Below are 20598 nucleotides of genomic sequence, written 5' to 3' on the forward strand. Positions count from 1 at the left end.
TGCTATCCTAAACTGAGATAGGTAATAATGAGTAATTCTAGACTAGGTCATAGTTCTGGCTCTGCCATTTATCTAACCACTTGACCTTTGTTAAATATTAATAGCCCTGAAATTCTATTTCCTGATCTATAAAATGGAAATAATACCTAACCTGCCTCTTTCTTATGAATCCTGTCAGGATAAAATCAGAACATGAACAACAGATAAAATTTATCAAGCTCTTACCAAACCTTGCAATAATTTTTTTTTTACTATTGAAGTATAGTTGATTTACATTGTTGTGTTTAATTTCTGCTGTACAGCAAAGTGACTCAGTTATACATATATATTCTTTTTCATATTCTTTTCCAATGTGGTTTACCACAGGATATTGAATATAGTTCCCTGTGCTATACAGTAGGACCTTGTTGTTTATCCATCCGATATATAATAGTTTACATCTGCTAATCCCAAACTCCAAGTCCTTCCCTCCCCAACCCAGCCTCTCCCTTGGCAACCACAAATTTGTTCTCTCTGTCTATAGTCTGTTTCTCTTTCATAGATATGTTCATTTGTGTTGTATTTTAGATTCCACATATAAGTGATATCATACAGTATGTCTTTCTCTTTCTGACTTACTTTGCTTAGTATGATAATCTCTAGGTCCATCCATGTTGTTGCAAATGGCATTATTTCATTCTTTTTAATGGCTGAGTAATATTCCATCGTGTACATATACCACATTTTCTTTATCCATTCATCTGTTGATGGACATTTAGGCTGTTTCCATGTCTTGGCTATTGTAAATAGTGCTGCTATGAACATAGGGTTGCATATATCTTTTCGAATTACAGTTTTGTCTGGGTATATGCCCAGGAGTGGGATTGCTGGATCATATGACAACCCTATTTTTAGTTTTTTGAGGAACCTCCATACTGTTTTCCATAGTAACTGTACCAATTTACATTCCCACCAACAGTGTAGGAGGGTTCCTTTTTCTCCACACACCCTCCAGCATTTATTATTTGTAAATTTGATGATGGTCATTCTGACTGGTGTGAGGTGATACCTCACTGTATTTTTTTTTTTTTTTTTTTTGCGGTATGTGGGCCTCTTACTGTTGTGGCCTCTCCTGTTGCGGAGCACAGGCTCCGGACGTGCAGGCCCAGTGGCCATGGCTCACGGGCCCAGCCGCTCTGCGGCATGTGGGATCTTCCCGGACCGGGGCATGAACCCGTGTCCCCTGCATCGGCAGGCGGACTCTCAACCACTGCGCCACCAGGGAAGCCCTCTCACTGTAGTTTTTTGTTTTTTGTTTTTTTTTCACTGTAGTTTTGATTTTCATTTTTCTAATAATTAGCGATGTGGAACATCTTTTCATGTTCCTGTTGGCCATCTTTATGTCTTCTTTGTAGAAATGTCTATTTAGGTGTTCTGCCCACCTTTTTTAATGGGTTTTTTTGTCATTGAATTGTAGGAGCTGTTTGTATATTTTGGAAATTAAGCCCTGTCGGTCGCATCACTTGTAAATATTTTTCTCCCAGTCCGTAGGATGCCTTTTCATTTTGTTTATGGTTTCCTTTGCTGTGCAAAACCTTATAAGTTTGATTGTAAATCATACCAACGTTTCCCAAGGCAATAGAAATAAAAGCAAAAATAAACAAATGGAACCCCAAACTTCATAATGATTTTATAGATGAGGAAAACTGAAATGATTTGCCTAAAATTTCATAGCTAGTAAGTAGCAGAACTGAGATTGGAACCCATTCTGCTGTGCTCTCTATTGTGTTCCACTGATATATTTGTTTATCCTTTTGTCAATAATACACTGTCTCGATTATGATATTTTACAGTAAGTTTTGAAATCAGGTACTGTCAATCAGTTCTCTGACTTTAATCTCCTTTAATATCATGTAGTTGTTCTGGGTATTTTGCCTTTCCCTATAAACTTTACAATCAGTTTGTCAATATCCACAAAATAACTTGCTGGGATTTTGCTTGGAATTGTGCTAAGTACATAAATCAAGTTGAGAAAAGCTGACATCTTTATACTGAGTCTTCCTATCCATGTATAATAAAATATCTCTATTTATTTAGATTTTCTTTGATTTTTTTAAACCAGAGTTTTGTAGTTTTCCTCACATAGATCTCGTACATATTTTGTTAGATTTATACCTAAGTATTTCTTTCTTTTCTTTTTTTGGTGCTAATGTATAAGGCTACAATAATCGCGACAGTGTGGGTTTTTGTCAAAGAATAGAAAAATACATCAGAGGAATACACAGCCCCAAAATTGAACCACAAGTCAACTGATCTTTGACAAAGGAGCAAAGGCAATTCAACGGAAAAAGGAGTCTATTCAAGCAATGGTGCTGATAAGTGGATGGATATCCACATGCTAAAGGGGGAAAAAAAAAAAGAATCTGGACACAGACCTAAAACTTTTTTCAAAAATTAACTCAGGGGGTACTTCCCTGGTGGCGCAGTGGTTAAGAATCCCCCTCCCTGCCAATGCAGGGGACACGGGTTTGATCCCTGGTCTGGGAAGATCCCACATGCCTCGGAACAACTAAGCCCGTGCGCCACAACTACTGAGCCCACGTGTCACAACTACTGAAGCCCACGCGCCTAGAGCCCATGCTCCTCAACAACGGAAGCCACCGCAACGAGAAGCTCGCACAAAGAGTAGCCCCTGCTCGCCACAACTAGAGAAAGCCCATGCGCAGCAAAGAAGACCCAACACAGTCCAAAAATAAATAAAATACATTTATAAAAATAAAATAAAGGGAAATAGTCTCCCAACTAGTGGTTGTGATACAGAATGTCTGATTTTCAGTAACCTATTCTTAATTATTCCATCCTCTTAAGAAGGCATTTTGTTCCATCTTATCCAGATTTTTTAGTTTTCTTTAGTGGAAGTTCTGAGCCTAATAAAATAATCTGTCTACTCCACACGGAGAAAATTCTATAGCTATTTAACTACCTGCATTTTCTTACAAATTGAGTGACCTGAGGACAGAGTTTATGAGTGACTCATATTTCTATCCCTAATACTAAAGAGCACATCATATTAAGTCCCTTGTTCTGATTCCACGATTACAAAGCAACCTTCTGATTACTGTCTGTATACCCATATAGATGGCCGGAGGGAGATAAGTCGCTGACTAGTCAACATGAATCTTCTTTATGCTCTGGAAATGGTATTTTTCTTTGTAAATAATTAAATTGGCATTATGACTTATATATTAGTTTCTTGTGAACTTGGTTAGCATCAATCGGTCCATCAAGGTGATGATCAGCTCTGGATGCCTGGCAAAACCAAGCATCAGGATCTGCAAAGCTAGGGACCAGACTGTGGAGCACAGTGACCCTCTGTCACACTACCTCATAAATTTGTTTGAGTAATCTGAATCCCTTCCATTACATTTTCAAGTTTCACAGTAGCAAACACACTGTATATAAAATGTTATATTCTGTTCCCACTTAACATAGCCTCATAAGCATATCTGTATTACTAAGGTCTTCATATTCATAATTTTAATGGTTATGTAATAATACATGAAGTTGATGAAGTAAAACTGACCAGGTTCCACTCAAGAATATTTAGCTTGCTTCCAATGTTTCACTATTATAAATAGTGAAACATAAGCAGTTGTAGTGGATATTCACAGGATTGTATGCTAAACACAACCCCACCCTTTTCCTCCACCTACTGGCTATTCTCTTGAAAACTACACACTCTCTCACGTACTACATGAATAGCAGCAATTGATATATTCTTACGTGAATTTGACACCACAACTGACTCATCTAGGGATGGACACCAGAACCAAGAGAAAGTAATAAGCCTTTTCCCTGGGACTTTTTTTGTTTTAACTTGGGACCTAAACAACAATCAGGTATTTCCTCTTCAGGGACTAAAGCTGTGAGATATAATAGCTGTTGGAGATCAGGTGTTCTGATGCATAGAAAAAGCCAATCAACAGTGAGAGAAAATGGAAGCTACAAGTAGAGAGCTACAAATAGAGAGAAATCAAAATAAGAGATGGAGTAGTCTGATACCATCAGTTACTAGTTCCACCTGCTCCAGATGCAAGCTCAGCTGCAAACCGGTTCTTCCTATTGCCTTCTATTCAACCTGCCTTGCGTTCCATGAGCCAATAAACCCCTTTTGCTTAAATTAGTTTCTGTTGGATTGCTGTTATTTGCAACTAAAACTCTTAACTGATAAAAGGAGTAATTATATTAATTACTTCAACTGAAGTATGGTCTCAAACCTGAGTTCAAATTCCAGATCTAATGACCAGGGGAAAGTCACAGCCTCTAAGACTCAGTTGCCTATTATTATTATTTTCACTTATATGTGGGATCTTTTTTTTTTTAACATCTTTATTGGAGTATAACTGCTTTACAATGGTGTGTTAGTTTCTGCTTTATAACAAAGTGAATCAGCTATATGTACACATATATCCCCATATCTCCTCCCTCTTGCGTCTCCCTCCCACCCTCCCTATCCCACCCCTCTAGGTGGTCACAAAGCACAGAGCTGATCTCCCTGTGCTATGCGGCTGCTTCCCACTAGCTATGTATTTTACATTTGGTAGTGTATTTTTTAAAATGATATTTAGACTGCACAACACAATGATTTGACATACCTGTGCACTGTGAAAAGATTCTCCCCATCAAGTTAATTAACTCATTCATCACTCCACATATTCACCTTTTTTGGGGGATGAGGGGGGACTTAGAACATTTAAGTTCTACTCTCTCAGCAAATTTCAATTATACAACAGAGTATTATCAACTATAGTCACTATGTTATACATTAGATCCTCAGACCTTATTTATTTTATAGCTCAAAGTTTGTACCCTTGTACCAACTTTTCCCAATTTCCCCCACTCCCTGGCAACCATTTTTCTACTGTTTCTGAGTTTGACTTTTTATTTTTAGATTCCACATATAAGTGATACCATGTAGTATTTGTCTTTGTCTTATTATACTTAGCATAGTGCCCTCCAGGCTCATCCATATTGTCAGAAATAACAGGATTCCCTTCTTTTTTTAAGGCTAAGTAATATTCCACTATGTGTATACGTGTGTGTGTGTGTGTGTGTGTGTGTGTGTGTATACACACACATCACATTTTCTTGATTCATTCATCCGCTGATGGATACTTAAGACAGTCTCCATACCCTGGCTATTGTGAATGCTGCAATGAACATTAGAGTACAGATATCTCTTCAAGATAATGGTTTCGTTTCCTTCGGATATATACCCAGAAGTGGGATTGCTGGAATATATGGCAGCCCTATTCTTTTTTTTTTTTTAAATATTGGAGTATAGTTGATTAACAATGTTGTGTTAGCTTCACGTGAACAGTAAAGTGATTCAGTTATACATATACATGTGTCTATTTCTTTCAAATTCTTTCCCCATCTAGGTTATTACAGAATATTGCGCAGAGTTCCCTGTGCTATACAGTAGGTCCTTGTTGGTTATCTATTTTAATTACAGCGGTGTGTACATGTCAATCCCAAACTCCCAATCTATCTCTCCCCTCCACCCTTCCCCCCTGGTAAAGGAACATATGGTAGCTCTATTTTTAATTTCTTGAGGAACCTCCACACAGTTTTCCATTGTGGCCATACCAGTTTATGTTCCCACCAACAGTGTATACGGCTTCTCTTTTCTCCACACTCACAACAGCATTTATCATCCTGTCTTTTTGATAAAAGTCATCCTAACAGGTATGAGGTTATATCTCACTGTGGTTTTGATTTGCATTTCCATGATGACTAGAGATGCTGAGCACCTTTTATGTACCAGTTGGCCATTTGTATGTCTTCTTTGGAAAAATGTCTATTCAGGTCCTTTGCCCATTTTATTTTTTTAATAAATTTATCTATCTATCTATCTATTTATTTATGGCTGCATTGGGTCTTCATTGTTGGGTCCTCGTTGCTGTGCGGGCTTTCTCTAGTTGCTGCGAGCGGGGGCTACTCTTCGTTGCGGTGAGCGGGCTTCTCATTGCAGTGGCTTCTCTTGTTGCAGAGCTCAGGCTCTAGGCACGTGGGCTTTAGTAGTTGCAGCACGCGGGCTCAGTAATTGTGGTTCGCGGGCCCTAGAGCACAGGCTCAGTAGTTGTGGTGCACAGGCCTAGCTGCTCCGCCCTTTGCCCATTTTTTAACTGAGTTGGTTTTTTTGCTACTGAGTTGTAAGAGTTTCTTGTATATTTTGGATACTAACCCTCTATCAGGTATGTGGTTTGCAAATATTTTCTCCCATTCTATAAGTTTCCTTTTAATTTTGCCAATGGTTTCCTTTGCTGAGCAGAAGCTTTTTAGTTTGATGGAGTCTCACCTCTTTATTTTTGCTTTTGTTGCCTTTGCTTTTGCTATTAAATTTTAAAAATCATTGCCAAGACCAATGTCAAGGAGCTCACGTGCTGTTTTCTTCTAGGAGTTTTATGGTTTCAGGTCTTCTGTTAAAGTCTTTGATCCATTTTAATTTCTATATATGGTATAAGTTGGGGTCTAGTTTCATTCTTTTGCATATGGCTATCCAGTTTACCCAACACCATTTATTAAAGAGACTATCCTTTCCCCATGTATAGTCTTTGCTCCTTTGTCAAAAACTAACTGACCATACATGCATGGGTTTATTTCTGGGCTCACATTGATCTATGTGCCTATTTTTATGCCAATACCACACTGTTTTGACATAACTTTATAATATAGTTTGAAATCAGGAAGTTTTCTTTGTTCATCCTTCTCAAGACTGCTTTAGCTATTGGGGGTCTTTTGTGGTTCCACATAAATTTTAGGATTGTTTTTTCTATTTCTGTAGAAAATGCCATTGCAATTTTTTTCTTTTTTTTTTTGTCATTGCAATTTTGATAGGGACTGCACTGAATCTGTAGATCACTTTGGGTAGTGTGGACATTTAAACAATATTAATTCTTCCAATCCATGAGCACAGGATATCTTTCCACATATTTGTGTCTTCTTTGATTGCTTTCATCAATGTCTTATAGTTTTCAATGTGTAGATCTTTGACTTTCTTTTTCTTTTTTTTTTTTTTGGCGGTCTGCGGGCCTCTCACTGTTGTGGCCTCTCCCATTGCGGAGCACAGGCTCTGGACGCACGGGCTTATTGGCCATGGCTCATGGGCCCAGCCACTCCGCGGCATGTGGGATCTTCCCAGACCGGGGCACGAACCCGTGTCCCCTGCATTGGCAGGCGGACTCTCAATCACTGCGCCACCAGGGAAGCCCCTAGATCTTTGACTTTCTTGGTTAAATTTATTCATAAGCATTTTATTGTTTTTGATGCTACCATAAATGGGACTTTTAAAAAATTTATCTTTTTGATATTTAGTTGTTAGTGTATAGAAATGCAGTAGATTTTGGCTTTTTTGTTATAAATTTATTATTTATTTGGCTGCATCGGGTCTTAGTTGCGGCACGCAGGATCTTTGTTGAGGCATGTGGGATCTTTCGTTGAGGCATGTGGGATCTTTCGTTGTGTTGCATGGGCTTCTCTAGTTGTGGCACACAGGCTCCAGAGCATATGGACTCAGTAGTTGCAGCACGTGGGCTCTCTAGTTGTGGCACGTGGGCTCTAGAGCGCACGGACTCAGTAGTTGCGGCGCGCGGGCTCAGGTGCCCCACAGTATGTGGGATCTTAGTTCCCCGACTAGGGATCAAACCTGCGTCCTCTGCACTGGAAGGCGGATTCTTAACCACTGGACCACCAGGGAAGTCCAGAAATGCAATAGATTTTGTATATTGATTTTGTATCCCGCAACTCTACTAAATTCATTTATTACTTCTAATAGTTTTTCATGCAGTCTTTAGGGTTTTCTATATATAATAGCATGTCATCTGCAAATAGAGACAATTTTACTCCTTCCATTCCAATTCAGATGCCTTTTCTTTCTTTTTCCTGCCTAACTGTTCTGGCTAGGACTTCCAGCACTATTTGAATAAAAGTGTTGAGAGGAGGCTTCTTGTCTTGCTCCTGATCTCAGAGGAAAAGCTTTCAGCTTTTCACCACTGAGTAGGATACTAGCTGTGGGCTTTGTCATATATGGCCTCTCTTATGTTGAGGTACATTCAGTTACCTTATTTTAAAAATTAGATAAAATGACCTATACATTCTAGATGTGCCTGGCACAGAAGCCATTAAAAAAAGTAGTAGCTCTTCAATAAATATTAATATAAATAAACAGCTACAACATTTCACACAACTATGCTAAGTGAATTTCTCTGCATCAAGCACCTACTGTTTTATTTGGGGGAGCTACAGAGGGAAAGTGGCATATAGAATTTTTTCCTTCAGATAAATTTCAGAAAGAGACCTACCAGGTCAAAGCATAGGAACAGAAACATGTTTCTGACTCTTGGTATTTACTACCAAACTGGCATATAAATGCATTACTATCACCAGATTTCTCTCCTATGCCCTCTCTAGCATTAGGCATTAAAATTTTAAAAAACCTTTTATGTGTTTAAAAAAATAACTTTCTGCTGTTTTATTTACATGTGATGACTATCAAGATTGGCTTAATAATGTTTTATTTTTCTATAACCCCCATTCTCTTCTGAAATTCACTGCCCCCATAGACAATTTTTTAAAAATCAAAAACATAAAAAGTCATTTATCTATTCTATTTATTGAACAATTATTATGTTCGAGGTTTTATAGATACATGGATTAATTAATAAGTCAGTTACTTTGCTTAAGTAGTTCACAATATACTCGGGGATAACCCAAAATTATAACAACAATAACAGCTAACATGTATTGAGTATTATATATCTGATATACATTTGGTGACTTCTTACAACATAACTTTTGAGGCAGGTACTATACTATACTGAGGAAACTGAAGCACAAGGAGATTAAAAAACATGTTCACAGAAAGTGGCAAAGCTACAATTTGCAAACAGGCAGTCTGATTTCAGAGCCTGGGCTTTTAATCAGTACACTATACTACTACAAACTAACACGTGCTGAAAATCTATCATTCATTAAGTCATCCATTCATTGACTCGTAAATGTGTTCAAATATTTACTGTAGGGCTTCCCTGGTGCCGCAGTGGTTGAGAGTCCGCTTGCCGATGCAGGGGACGCGGGTTCGTGCCCCGGTCCGCGAAGATCCCACATGCCGCGAAGCGGCTGGGCCTGTGAGCCATGGCCGCTGAGCCTGCGCGTCCGGAGCCTGTGCTCCACAACGGGAGAGGCCACAACAGTGAGAGGCCCGCGTATCACAAAAAACAAACAAACAAGCAAACAAAAACCACAAATATTTACTGTATCCTAAGTGCGAAACATTGTTCAAGTGAATAATTTTAATAATAACAATAAAGACCTGGTCCTCATGAAGGTTTTATAGGGGTGTGGGGCAGATTATATTGTATTTCTTTTTTGCCAATTAGGTAGTAATAACTGCTATAAAACAATAAGATAGGTTAGGGTTTCCCTGGTGACGCAGTGGTTAAGAATCCACCTGCCAATGCAGGGGACACGGGTTCGAGCCCTGCTCTGGGAAGATCCACATGCCGCGGAGCAACTAAGCCTGTGCACCACAACTACTGAGCCTGCGCTCTAGAGCCCGCAAGCCACAACTACTGAAGCCCGTGCACCTAGAGTCCGTGCTCTTCAACAAGAGAAGCCACCCAATGAGAAGTACGGGCACCGTAATGAAGAGTAGCCCCCACTCGCCGCTTAGCCCACGCACAGCAACAAAGACCCAATGCAGCCAAAAATAAAAATAAATAAATAAATTTATTTTAAAAAAATAAGATAGGTTACGGGGATAGAAAATGTGTGTGTGGGGGGAGAGGTAGTTAGCCATATTAGATAGGTTTGTCAAAGAAGACCTCTTTGAAAAGGTGACAAGTAGGCATAAAACAGAAGTGAAAGAAAAAGTCATGTAGACAGCTGAAAGAGCATTCCAGGCAAGGAAAAATCAAGTATAAAGGAAAAAGCAGAAGTTTGCTTGGTGTTTGATGAACAGCAAGGAGACCACTGTGCCTGGAGCAGAGAGAACGGTAGGAGATGAGGTCAGAAAGATGCTGGGAGATCAGATCTTATAGGATTTGCAAGCCATGATGAGGTCTTTGGATTTTATTCTGAGACATGAGAAACCAACAAAGGGTTCTGAATCAAGAAGCATTATGATCTGACAAACTTTTTTTAAATAATCACTCTAGCTGCTGTATGAAAAATTATATGTAAAAGTACAAGCAGGGAGACCAGTTAGTAGGATAGTCGACTTTCCACGCAAAAGATAATGTTGGCTAGGGCAGGGGTGGTAGCAGCTATGGGAATGAGGTCACTGTGGAAAATATTTAGATGGTAGACCCAACGGGAACTGCTAATGGATTAGGTGTGGGGTATGAGAGAAAAGAGCCCTCAAAGCTTTTTGGTCTAAGCAACTAAAAGAATTGGAAATGCACTTACTGAGACAGGAAAGACTCAGGAATAATAGAAAGCTTTGAGAAGAAATCAAGAGGATTTTTAGGACATGTTAACGTCAAGGTTTCTGTACAAGTAGGCATCTAGTAGGCAGTTAGATGGGTGTGGAGTTCAAGGGAGAGGTCCAGGCTGGAAATGTAGCTATGAGTGCCCTTGGCATATTAGTGATATTTGAAACCACTGGACCAGAGGAGATCACCCTGACTGTGGCAGGATACAGAAGAATACTAATAAGCTCTGGGAAACTCCCAATGTTTAGAGATTGGGGAGATGAAGATGAAACAGCAAGGAAGCAGAAAAGTGATAGCCAATAAGGTTGGAGGAGGATCTGGAGAATGTGGTGGCCAGGAAGCCAAGTGGAAAAGGAATGTCCAGAAGGAAGCAAAGTAATCAAATGAAGTTGAAGAGACAAATAAAATTAAGATTTGGGAACTGACTACTGGGTTTAACAAATTCTTTGTTGACTTTGATAAAAGCAATTTCAGTGAAGTTCTAGGGACAAAAACCTGACTGCAGTAAGTTCAAAAAGAATACCCTGGGGTTCCCTGGTGGCGCAGTGGTTGAGAGTCCGCCTGCCGATGCCGGGAACACGGGTTCGTGCCCCTGTCCGGGAGGATCCCACATGCCGCGGAGCGGCTGGGCCCGTGAGCCATGGCCGCTGAGTCTGCGCGTCTGGAGCCTGTCCTCCACAATGGGAGAGGCCACAACAGTGAGAGGCCCGCACGCCAGGGGGAAAAAAAAAAAAGAATACCCTGAGGGGACTTCCCTGGTGGTCCTGTGGTTAAGACTCCACACTTCCACTGCACAGGATGGGGGTTCGATCCCTGGTTGGATGGGGAACTAAGATCCCACATGCCTTGAATCTGATCAAGCTTTTTGGTCCTAGCAGTTTACAGTAAATTTAGAGAAACACGTTAAATTACACCATGAAGATGGAACCAGCAAAATCCAGACTGTGAGAAAGTCTAAAAGGACAAACAATCCATAAATAGTAGGGGGAAAGAGGATAGAAAACTTACAAATTAAGAGGCACTTAAAAGACATAATAATCATTCACAATGTGGGAAACTTATCTGGATCCTGACTCAAAAATGAAATAAATTTTAAAGAGGCAAATTGTTTAAAAAAAAAAAAGAATAATATCTGAGACAAGCTGAAATTTGAATACTGACTGAATATTTGATATAAAGGGTTATACTATTATTTTATGCTGTGATAATGGTACTGTGGCTTATTTAAAGAGTCCATAACTTTTTTTTTTTGGCTTCGCCTTGCAAGGTTCCCCAACCAGGGATTGAACCCGCTCCCCCTGCAGTGAAAGCATGGAGTCTTAACCACTGGACCACCAGGGAAGTCCCCCATATCTCTTATAGATGTACTTAGTAGATATTTATAAATAAAATATTATTATGTCTAGAATATGCTTCAAAAAATACAGGGGAGGGGAAAGTAGAACGGACATGACTGGACATGGGCGATGGGTACATGGGAGTTTATTATACAGTTCTGCATATACATCCTCAATTTTCTATAATAAAATGTCTTAAAAATTAGGAAGAGAGGAATGTCATTTCCTTTGCATACTGAATCTCTTTACTATACCATTATACAGATAAGGAAACTAAGATTAAGGAAGATTAAAAGCACTGCCCAAAGTCACAATTAATTTTTAATAGACTTTATTTTTTAGAGCAGTTGTGGGTTCACAGCAAAACTGAGCAGAAGGTAGAGATTGCCCATATGCCTCCTGCCCCCACATATGCACAGCCTCCCCGAATATCAACATCCCCACACCAGAGTGGTACATTTGTTACAATCGATGAACCTACAACGACACATCGTTACCATGTTAATTTGAGAGCCAGGATTTGTTTCCAAAACCCATGCTTTCTACACTATATTACACTGACGATTTTTTTCTCCATTATTGTTATTTTCCCTCATGCTTTTTATACAAACTGGTAAAAACCAAAATTCTGTTTCATGAATAAGCAATGTAACAGAACTCTACTGTAACTGACCATAAAATCATCAAATTTAAGTATACAAAATATTTTAATGTAAATTACTGGAAGAAATAATTCTGTCAATACAACAAATTATACTTCCAGAGAGGCATATTTTAGTTATTTAACAAATACATATATTGCCCAATAGAGTTGAAAATGTAATTACACAGAAATAAAAAGCACTATCTGGCATTTCTACTTCAAACTTTTCTTTTAGTAGCTACAGCAAGTACTGGCTAATAACAACTAACCATGTTAAACTTCAAACAAAAAACCATACATTTTCAAAGCATATGTGCGTGTTGTTCACTGACCTAACAATCTAACATGTACTAGTGAGTCCAAAGCTAAATTACAGTCTATAGTAAATGTGATTGATGAAAATAAGCAATGAATAAATAAGAATCAACTACAGCACTACTACAGCCTATTACCAAATTGTGGATTTTCACTGGGAACTTTTGCTTTGATATTCATGGGATACCTCGTTTCAACCATTCTACTTCTAGGAATTTATCCTAAAGCAATCACTGGATCACTATACAAAGATGTATATATTAGGATAATTACCAAAGTTTTAGTTATAATTTTATAAAAAACTGGAAAGAAATCTAATCCACCATCAATGACACTAATTAATAATATAAAATTAAATGCGGGAATTCCCTGGCAGTCCAGTGGTTAGAACTTTGTGCTTTCACTGCCAAGGGCCTGGGTTCAATCCCTGCTCTGAGAACTAAGATCCCACAAGCCATGCAGTGCAGCAAAAAAATAAATAAATAAAATAAAAAATTTAAATGCTATGTATTCAGTAAAAATTATTATGTTGCTATATTGCTACATAGATATAAGTAATGATAAAGAAAAATATCCATGATACAATATTGAGTAGAAAAAGCAGGTTAAAAACTATATGATGACAGATGGATGGACATTTGAGAAGATATACAAGAAAAATTTGCAATGGTTTTATCTGGAGAATGGGATCATATTATTGTCATTTCTATTTTAGACTTTCCTATACTGTTTGCTTTTTTAAAAATAATAAACATGCATTTTTACAAGCAGGAAAAAATTTTTATTTTTGTTTTGAAAAAATAAATGTGTTGACCTCAAAATTTGACATAATTAAATGCCTCTGTTTACTAGTTAACTCCACAAGGCTAACTAGTAAACATCAGCATGAGATTTCAGTAACTTCTTATCTACTAAGTCTACGTACTCATTCAGTGAACCTGTACAAACACAATGCACTTATATCAGATTACATTTATTATATTCACTGTAGCTAAATAATCACTCTAGAACAGTCAGACTGTTGGGGGCTAAATTTCTCAGATGCACTATGGGGAACCATTATTTCAAAGCCATTTTTCCCCCTGGAAAACAAGTAGCCCACGCACTATGGAAATGCTTTGAGATTTATTTTATAATTAAAGTTTGGGTAGCTTTTGAAAAACTTTGATCACCCAAGCAAAAATTTAGAAAAATTTTGAGTAATTTTAGAGAATGCCACTTTTATGTTAAATACCCAGAGAGCAAGTCCTAATTTAGAAGCTATAAGTTTCTTCAAACAAACAAAAAAAAGGACTTCACTGCTAAGATATAAGCCTATTTTGCAATCTATTCTTCAACCTTTTTTAAAATTCAGAGATATATTAATGAACTTCTGTTGTAAGATTTAGAAATCAGTTAAAATATCAAATATTGGTAATGACTCAAAAATTGTATTATGTAAGCCTACAACCGAGAACACTTTCTTGCAAAAATGAAGAATATAAAAATATCCCATGACTATATCCTACAGATATCTTCTGATTTCTCAAGAACCTGATAATTTAGAAACAACAGAGGAATAACTGGCTGATTTCAAACAAGAATTCTTACAGATTATTTCATTAAACTAACATTCCAGACTAATGTACATAATTTATTGCAACCAAACCACAGAGAGCCCACATTTAAGATATAAGAGAAAGCATCAGTTGTGTAACAAGATTTTGCTAAATCTCAGTAGTCTTTTTTTTTTTTTAAAGCAATGGGTAGCCAAAGAAAATCATTAATATTAAAAACACAGATAATGGCAGAAAACTATAGAAACTCCAAATACAGAAAGGCTGTTCATGTATCCTAACAGCATAACCACTATGGTTGAAAAACCACACAATATTCTTTCTCACATCTGTTTTGTTAATGAGCCAAGAATGAGGGTCTATTGAGTATCCTAGACAACTGAATTAGAAGCAGGAATGTCTGGTGAATGCTGTTCATCACAACAAACCGAGACTAAACAGGTTTGGAAAGAATACTATTCTTAAATAAATTATCTTTTTAGCTTTACCTTCCTGAAAACAGATCACTTGCCTTTTCCTCCCATCCATTAAAACAAAAGAAAACCAAACCACACATAAATTACTTAAGATCCTAGTTTTAAGTATTATAAGAGGAAAAAAATTTTTTAGATTAACGAAATATAATATTTAATTCATCTTTCAGGTAGACCCTCAATTATTTTAAGACTATGGAAACCAGTGTGAAAAAAGATGGTTGTGATATAAAGCAATGTAGTATTCAATTAGAATCTAACAGTTTATGACAATTTGGCAAGAATTCTATCTCGAGCCAGGGTTTTTCCATATACAACATAGAACTTTTCCTGGAAATGTCCCCTTTACAGGGCCTCTGGCCTCTTTGCATACTTTCAGACCAGGCCTACAGAACCAAACAAATGCAATGTTCCCACTGGAGAATATAAATTAATTCTAAATTATCAACCTATTACATAAAATTCTCTGAAAGAGCAAACGTAGCACTTAGAAACTGTTTCATTCATTTTAACCACTTTCCTAAATAACTTCATTAAAAAATTTTTTTTTAATTAATACATTTATTAGCTTGGAAATTGGTTTAAAACTTTAAAGAGTGGTTATATCAGGGTGATGAAATCAAGGATAAGTTTTTAAAGTCTTCATCATGTTAATCGAATTATGTTTAAGGGTTTCATAGATGTTCTTTTTCCCGCTTTACTTTCAAGTCTTTGTTTAGAAGAAAAACGTTGTTTCTTGCCTCCTTTACAGTTTTCCCTCAGGGCTTTCCATCACTGTCAGAGAAATTAAATTCTAAAACAAAAATCAAAATAATCTTGCACATTTTTATAAGTCCCAATGCCAGTCAACAGCAATAAATACTAGGAAAAAAGTTATAATGGCCACTCCAGAGCAGCACTAGCTAAAAGTTAAGCGACAATAAAGTAGAAAAACCTTTTCCATGTTTATAATTCATGCCCTCTAGACAGAACAGCATTTTATCTTCTTCAAGACAAAAATCTACAAGTGAGAAAATCTATATAACAATAAAAACATTTCCCAAGGGATTAAAGAAATACTAAACTGAAAACCTAATGGCATTACATATTTTAGTACTTTGAATCCACAACTTTTATCCACCTCATTCAAATTGAGCTTCCACACATCCTTTGGAACTTGTTCTCAAATAACTTTTCTTGATTTTTATTATTAAAGAAACACAGAGTCCTAAAACAACTACATTCAAACAGGAATTCAAGAATATAACTAAGAAACATAGTCTATTCACTTTTGCAAGACTGTGTAAGACATCTACCAAACATGTCAAATCACTTTGCATTATTATTAATTTAAGGTAATAGAAAATGTTTTTCTTCCATTGGTAGGTAAGTACAATTCCTTCTGCCCTTAACAGTAGTCTGACTTTACCTAAAAATACAGACTAGAATAGTACAGTCCTAAAAAATAGCTACTCAGGAGAACTGATATCTTAATGAACGTTTCTGCTTCTTTTATTCCCACTTTATTTGGAATGAAAATATATATACTCTTAGTCCAGCTGTAATTAAAGCATAAAAAAATAGGGTTTCATCAGAAGCTCCTCTAACTAAGGAGTCACAGGCACAGATGCTAAACTATTGATTATTATTATTTAAAAACCAATTGTGCCTGCCAGCTTTTTGGTTAACACAGTACTAAATCACTACATTGTACAGGACATCCTTAAAAGATCACTTAAAATATTACATGCAAAAGGGAAGAATAGACAAATATTAACTTTTAGTGAAGAACGATTTGCCAAGAAACAATTATATAGAATTTGTATCTCTAGTCCTCTAATGTAAATAAATTTAAGTTTTCTATGTATCCACCTAACAATTAGAATTTAAAATATTTTGCCATAAGATGATTCCTGAGAATCTCCACACAAAAGAAAAACTTAGAACAAAATTGGAGAGCCAAGATCCAACACTGACTCAATAGACTATCAGAGAAAATATGCATCTAAAATTTTTTAAACCAAAATATGTATCTGTCAAGTTCTTGATTTTAGACTTAGTTGCACATTTTTCCCAATTATGCTTTCGATTTCACTTGCAGCATAACAATTACACGTCTCAGGAAGAATGAAAATTTTGGTTTTGATGACAATCTTAAGCCAAATTATACTTTATCTTCATCATTAAATTACAATCATGTATAAACTGCACTGAAGAATAAACTTTGTGTTTCACGATGTCCAAGCATATGGCTGACAAATCTAACTATACCTCCTCAGATGGGAGGACAGTTAAATAGGTATATATTTCAGCAATGGCCCATGCAAAAAGAAGTAAAACTTATCTATAGCTCAAGAATTCTTAGGAGCGTTTACTGAATCGTACTTGGTGAGTTGGACCCCTTGGCTAGGCAGTTTGACTTCAGAAGTATTTTCTAAGATGTTGCCCATATATTTGGGAATAATTTCACATGAAAAACCCAAAAAAGAAAAGAACCTTAAAAATTTTTGGAACTATCTTTAAAATTTTAGGATAAGTAGTAAAGTGTTTAACTTTCATGTTTGTTTTCCAGGCTCAACAACAGAACAGTTATGTAAAAATCACGTATAGCTCCCAAATCATCACATTCCCTAAACAGTGTATTAGAAAACTGGAAAACAAAAGCAAGACAGTTTCGGAAACCTACAAATCAATGATAAACAAACGAGAGTCTAAAGCTCTTCACAATCTAGACAAACCTTTCCCTTTTAAAGGAGACATGAAAAAAAAAAAAGAGCATGCAAAAGAGACACGGTAAAAATTGATTAGAGAAAATTCCATATAATAAAACTTGTAATAAACCCTTCTCCCCAGCCCACCTCTACAATTCCTAAGGGCTTTTTGCATCTATTTGACAATTATACTCCTTAACGTAGTCAACAAAATCTTTAATATCATTATGTCACTGGTTTCTTTCATATAAGTTTTTCTTATCTCATATTCAGGTGCCTCTCAAATTGGCAAAATGAGATGTGAATTTCAGGGACTTGTGGTACTATTAGTAAGAAGACACCCGCCGCTTAATATTTTCATAATTAAGTTATAAAACTGTGACTGGCTGGATGAAGCAGACTTCCAAATTTAACATACCAAATATGATCATTTGGAAAGCAAATCGTTATGTAACACCTACTTTATGTCCTTCAATTAATTACAGACCGTAAAAAGTGCTTTTTCTTTTTTTAAGATAAGTACTGCCCATGATGCAATTTTTTCTCAAGACTGTCATTTTTTCCCAAGGAAAGAAGCAGTTTTCTTAAATTCCAAATTTCCAAGAATATGACAGCCGATTCTCTAGGGAATATAGAATGAAAACATATATATATAGTCAGCAATTTTAAGATCTACCTCCTCACATCAGCAGTGATCCAGGCTGATACGACATTTCCAAGATCCTCAGGAACTATTATATGTACCATGCTGCCACAAACATAGATGAGAACTCGGGGATGGAAGAAATTCCATCTTGCATTTGACGTTGCACTAATACCTGTTTCAAACTTAATTCTCATCTGTTATCTTAATGCATCTTCACAACTACAGAAGGGAGATACATAAGGGAGAAGGCTGGCCACCCAGTGCCTCTACGGGACACACTACCCGATTAAAGAATACACACCCCGTTGTATCTTCAACTGGAGTAACAAAAAAGATGGCAAACCCTTCTAGACTCCGGGGAAAAAAGAGTAATATGGCCTAGGGAACCCCAAACTTCAACCCTTTGAGCAGTCTCTTCCCCGCAGTGTCATCGCCTACTCCGTGGCTCCAGGGAACTGCGGCGGGGCTGCGGGGAGGCGGAGGAAGGGCCGGGCGGGGGACCGAAGGGGGACGGCGCTCACCTCGCGCACCTGGGCCGGGGCGCAGGGAGCGACGATGCTCTGCGGTTACCCCCAACGGACGGACCAGCAGCTCTGACTCACTCACCTGCGGAGCCGATTTCCATTCATGGAGCTGGGGAGAATGCTTCCAGCGAGAAGGGCGCCCGCCACTGAGGGCAAGGAGGCGGCGCAGGGGGCGACGCGGCGCGACAGGAACCCTCACTCGGCCCCGAGGCGGGGTGGTGACGGCTTCTCCTCAGCAACCGCACTCCGAAAGCTCTCGTCAGGAAGAGCGGCCGTCGGGAGGCAGCGCGCAACTAGGAGAGAGGAAGAAGCGTGAGGCGAGAAGAGACGGGCTCCGTGCGGAACTTGCGTCGCCCGCGGCCGCCTACGATCCCAGTGCCCCTCCACGACTGCGGCGCCGCCGCCGACCTCCCCGGGGGCCGCCCCCGGAAGCCTGCTGGCGTCAGTTCCGCTGCCCGGGCTCTCGCCCGACATCCAAGCCTCGCCTCTCCGCCCTAACCGTGCGGACGCGACGTCTGTGCGGGCGCGGCCGGCGCGGAGGACGCAGGGGAGGTGTCGCGGAGCGGGCGCCGAGCCTGGGCGGGGCCTGGGGCGAGCGCGATGGGGTGCGGCCAACGGCCGCGAGCTGGGCGGGGCCTGCCCTCCCGCGGCCCTCCGCCCGGCCCTCCGCCCGGCCCTCCGCCCGGCCCTCCGCCCGGCCCTCCGCCCGGCCCTCCGCCCGGCCGTGCCTGCTGGAGACAACCCCGAGGGGCTGGACTCCTCCCGCCACCTTGGTGCGGGACAGTGCCTGCCCGAGGCGAGGTCGCGGAGGGCGGCAAAGCTAACCTGGACAGGAGCCTTCGTGAAGCGTGGCTGGTCTGAGGTGCAGGACCAAGACCTGCAGCTGTGAAGGCCCTGGGCCAATCTTGTCCTGAGGAGAGGCCCCCTTCTTCTCGAGGCCCTCCCGCCACGCCCAGTTGGGACCGACCCACGCACCTCCTCCTCTGCAGGCGGTCAAGTGACCACCAGCAGTTAGTTGATCAAGCCTGTAGAGTTGCTTTGAGGACCATGTTTTTTTTTGGGGGGGGGGGAATGTACAATATAACTTGGGGAAAGATTATGAAACAGGACTTGACACAAACATCAGTTCTTATAATTTCCATGTTAAAAACTCTTTAATAACGCCTGGTCACACCAGGACCCAAACTCCATCGCGGGGCCAGCTGTAGGCATAACGGGGCCCCTGCCTTTCCCCTCAAGCGAGACTCTTCCTCATCATGCGACAGCTATACTGGTCGGCCTCCCCTAACGGGGAAAGCGCTTTTCTATTAGACCTGGAGCCTCTCTGCTTCTGGTTCCCTTGGCCAGGAGCCCTCTCCTTCCTCTTCACACTCACCCCTTCCCCTCCGCCCCCCAACCGCTCTTCACACCTCAACTTAAGACATTTCAGATGCCTTTCCCGGACCTCCGATCTATAGTGAGGTACTCCTGTATACTATTACAGTATCTCCTTAAGAACCCCTCTCCCAATCTGCAATTTTTTTTTTTTTCCAATCTGCAATTTTTGTTCACTAGTTTATTGGGTGCCCCCTCCTCCACTAGAATGTAAGCTTTATAAGGTTATTAAGACCAGCACATTAGTATTTGTTGCCTGAAAGAAATGTGATACTATTTTATTCAGGTTGAGGAATGATTCATGATTTTTCCCTGTCTCTAAGTATCAGTAATGTTTAGACTTTTAACAATCAAAATACATTATTTTTTTAAAGCTTGGGACAAAGAGGAAAGGGGGGGAAAAATCCTATCTTTAGTTCCCCCCCTGTCACTGTGGGACTTGGATCAGTCACTTGAACCTCTGGGCTTCAGTTTCCTCACAGTTGTTGTGAAGTTAGGGAATGTACATAAAGCACCGAGAAAATCCTCCCTAAATGTTAGTGAGGGCATTTACTATTGTTATCATCTT

The 20598-nt window shown here is 39.2% G+C and overlaps 1 protein-coding gene across 2 annotated transcripts in view; it reads right to left on the reverse strand.

Moving 5' to 3' along the window:
* The window catches only part of AGO3 (argonaute RISC catalytic component 3), a 127978-nt gene extending 108791 nt beyond the window's left edge, over window positions 1–19187 (reverse strand). Inside the window, exon 1 of one of the 2 annotated variants that reach the window (XM_019938126.3) lies at window positions 18739–19180. In XM_019938126.3, the coding sequence (XP_019793685.1) occupies window positions 18739–18757 (19 nt within the window). In that variant the 5' untranslated portion in view covers window positions 18758–19180. Of the gene's footprint in view, window positions 1–18738 lie in introns of both variants that reach the window. The other variant, XM_073792010.1, reaches the window with a different exon arrangement.
* Between the last annotated feature and the right edge of the window lie 1411 nt (window positions 19188–20598).

Source organism: Tursiops truncatus, chromosome 1 (genome assembly GCF_011762595.2).
Source record: "Tursiops truncatus isolate mTurTru1 chromosome 1, mTurTru1.mat.Y, whole genome shotgun sequence".
Classification (NCBI taxonomy): Eukaryota; Metazoa; Chordata; class Mammalia; order Artiodactyla; family Delphinidae; genus Tursiops; species Tursiops truncatus.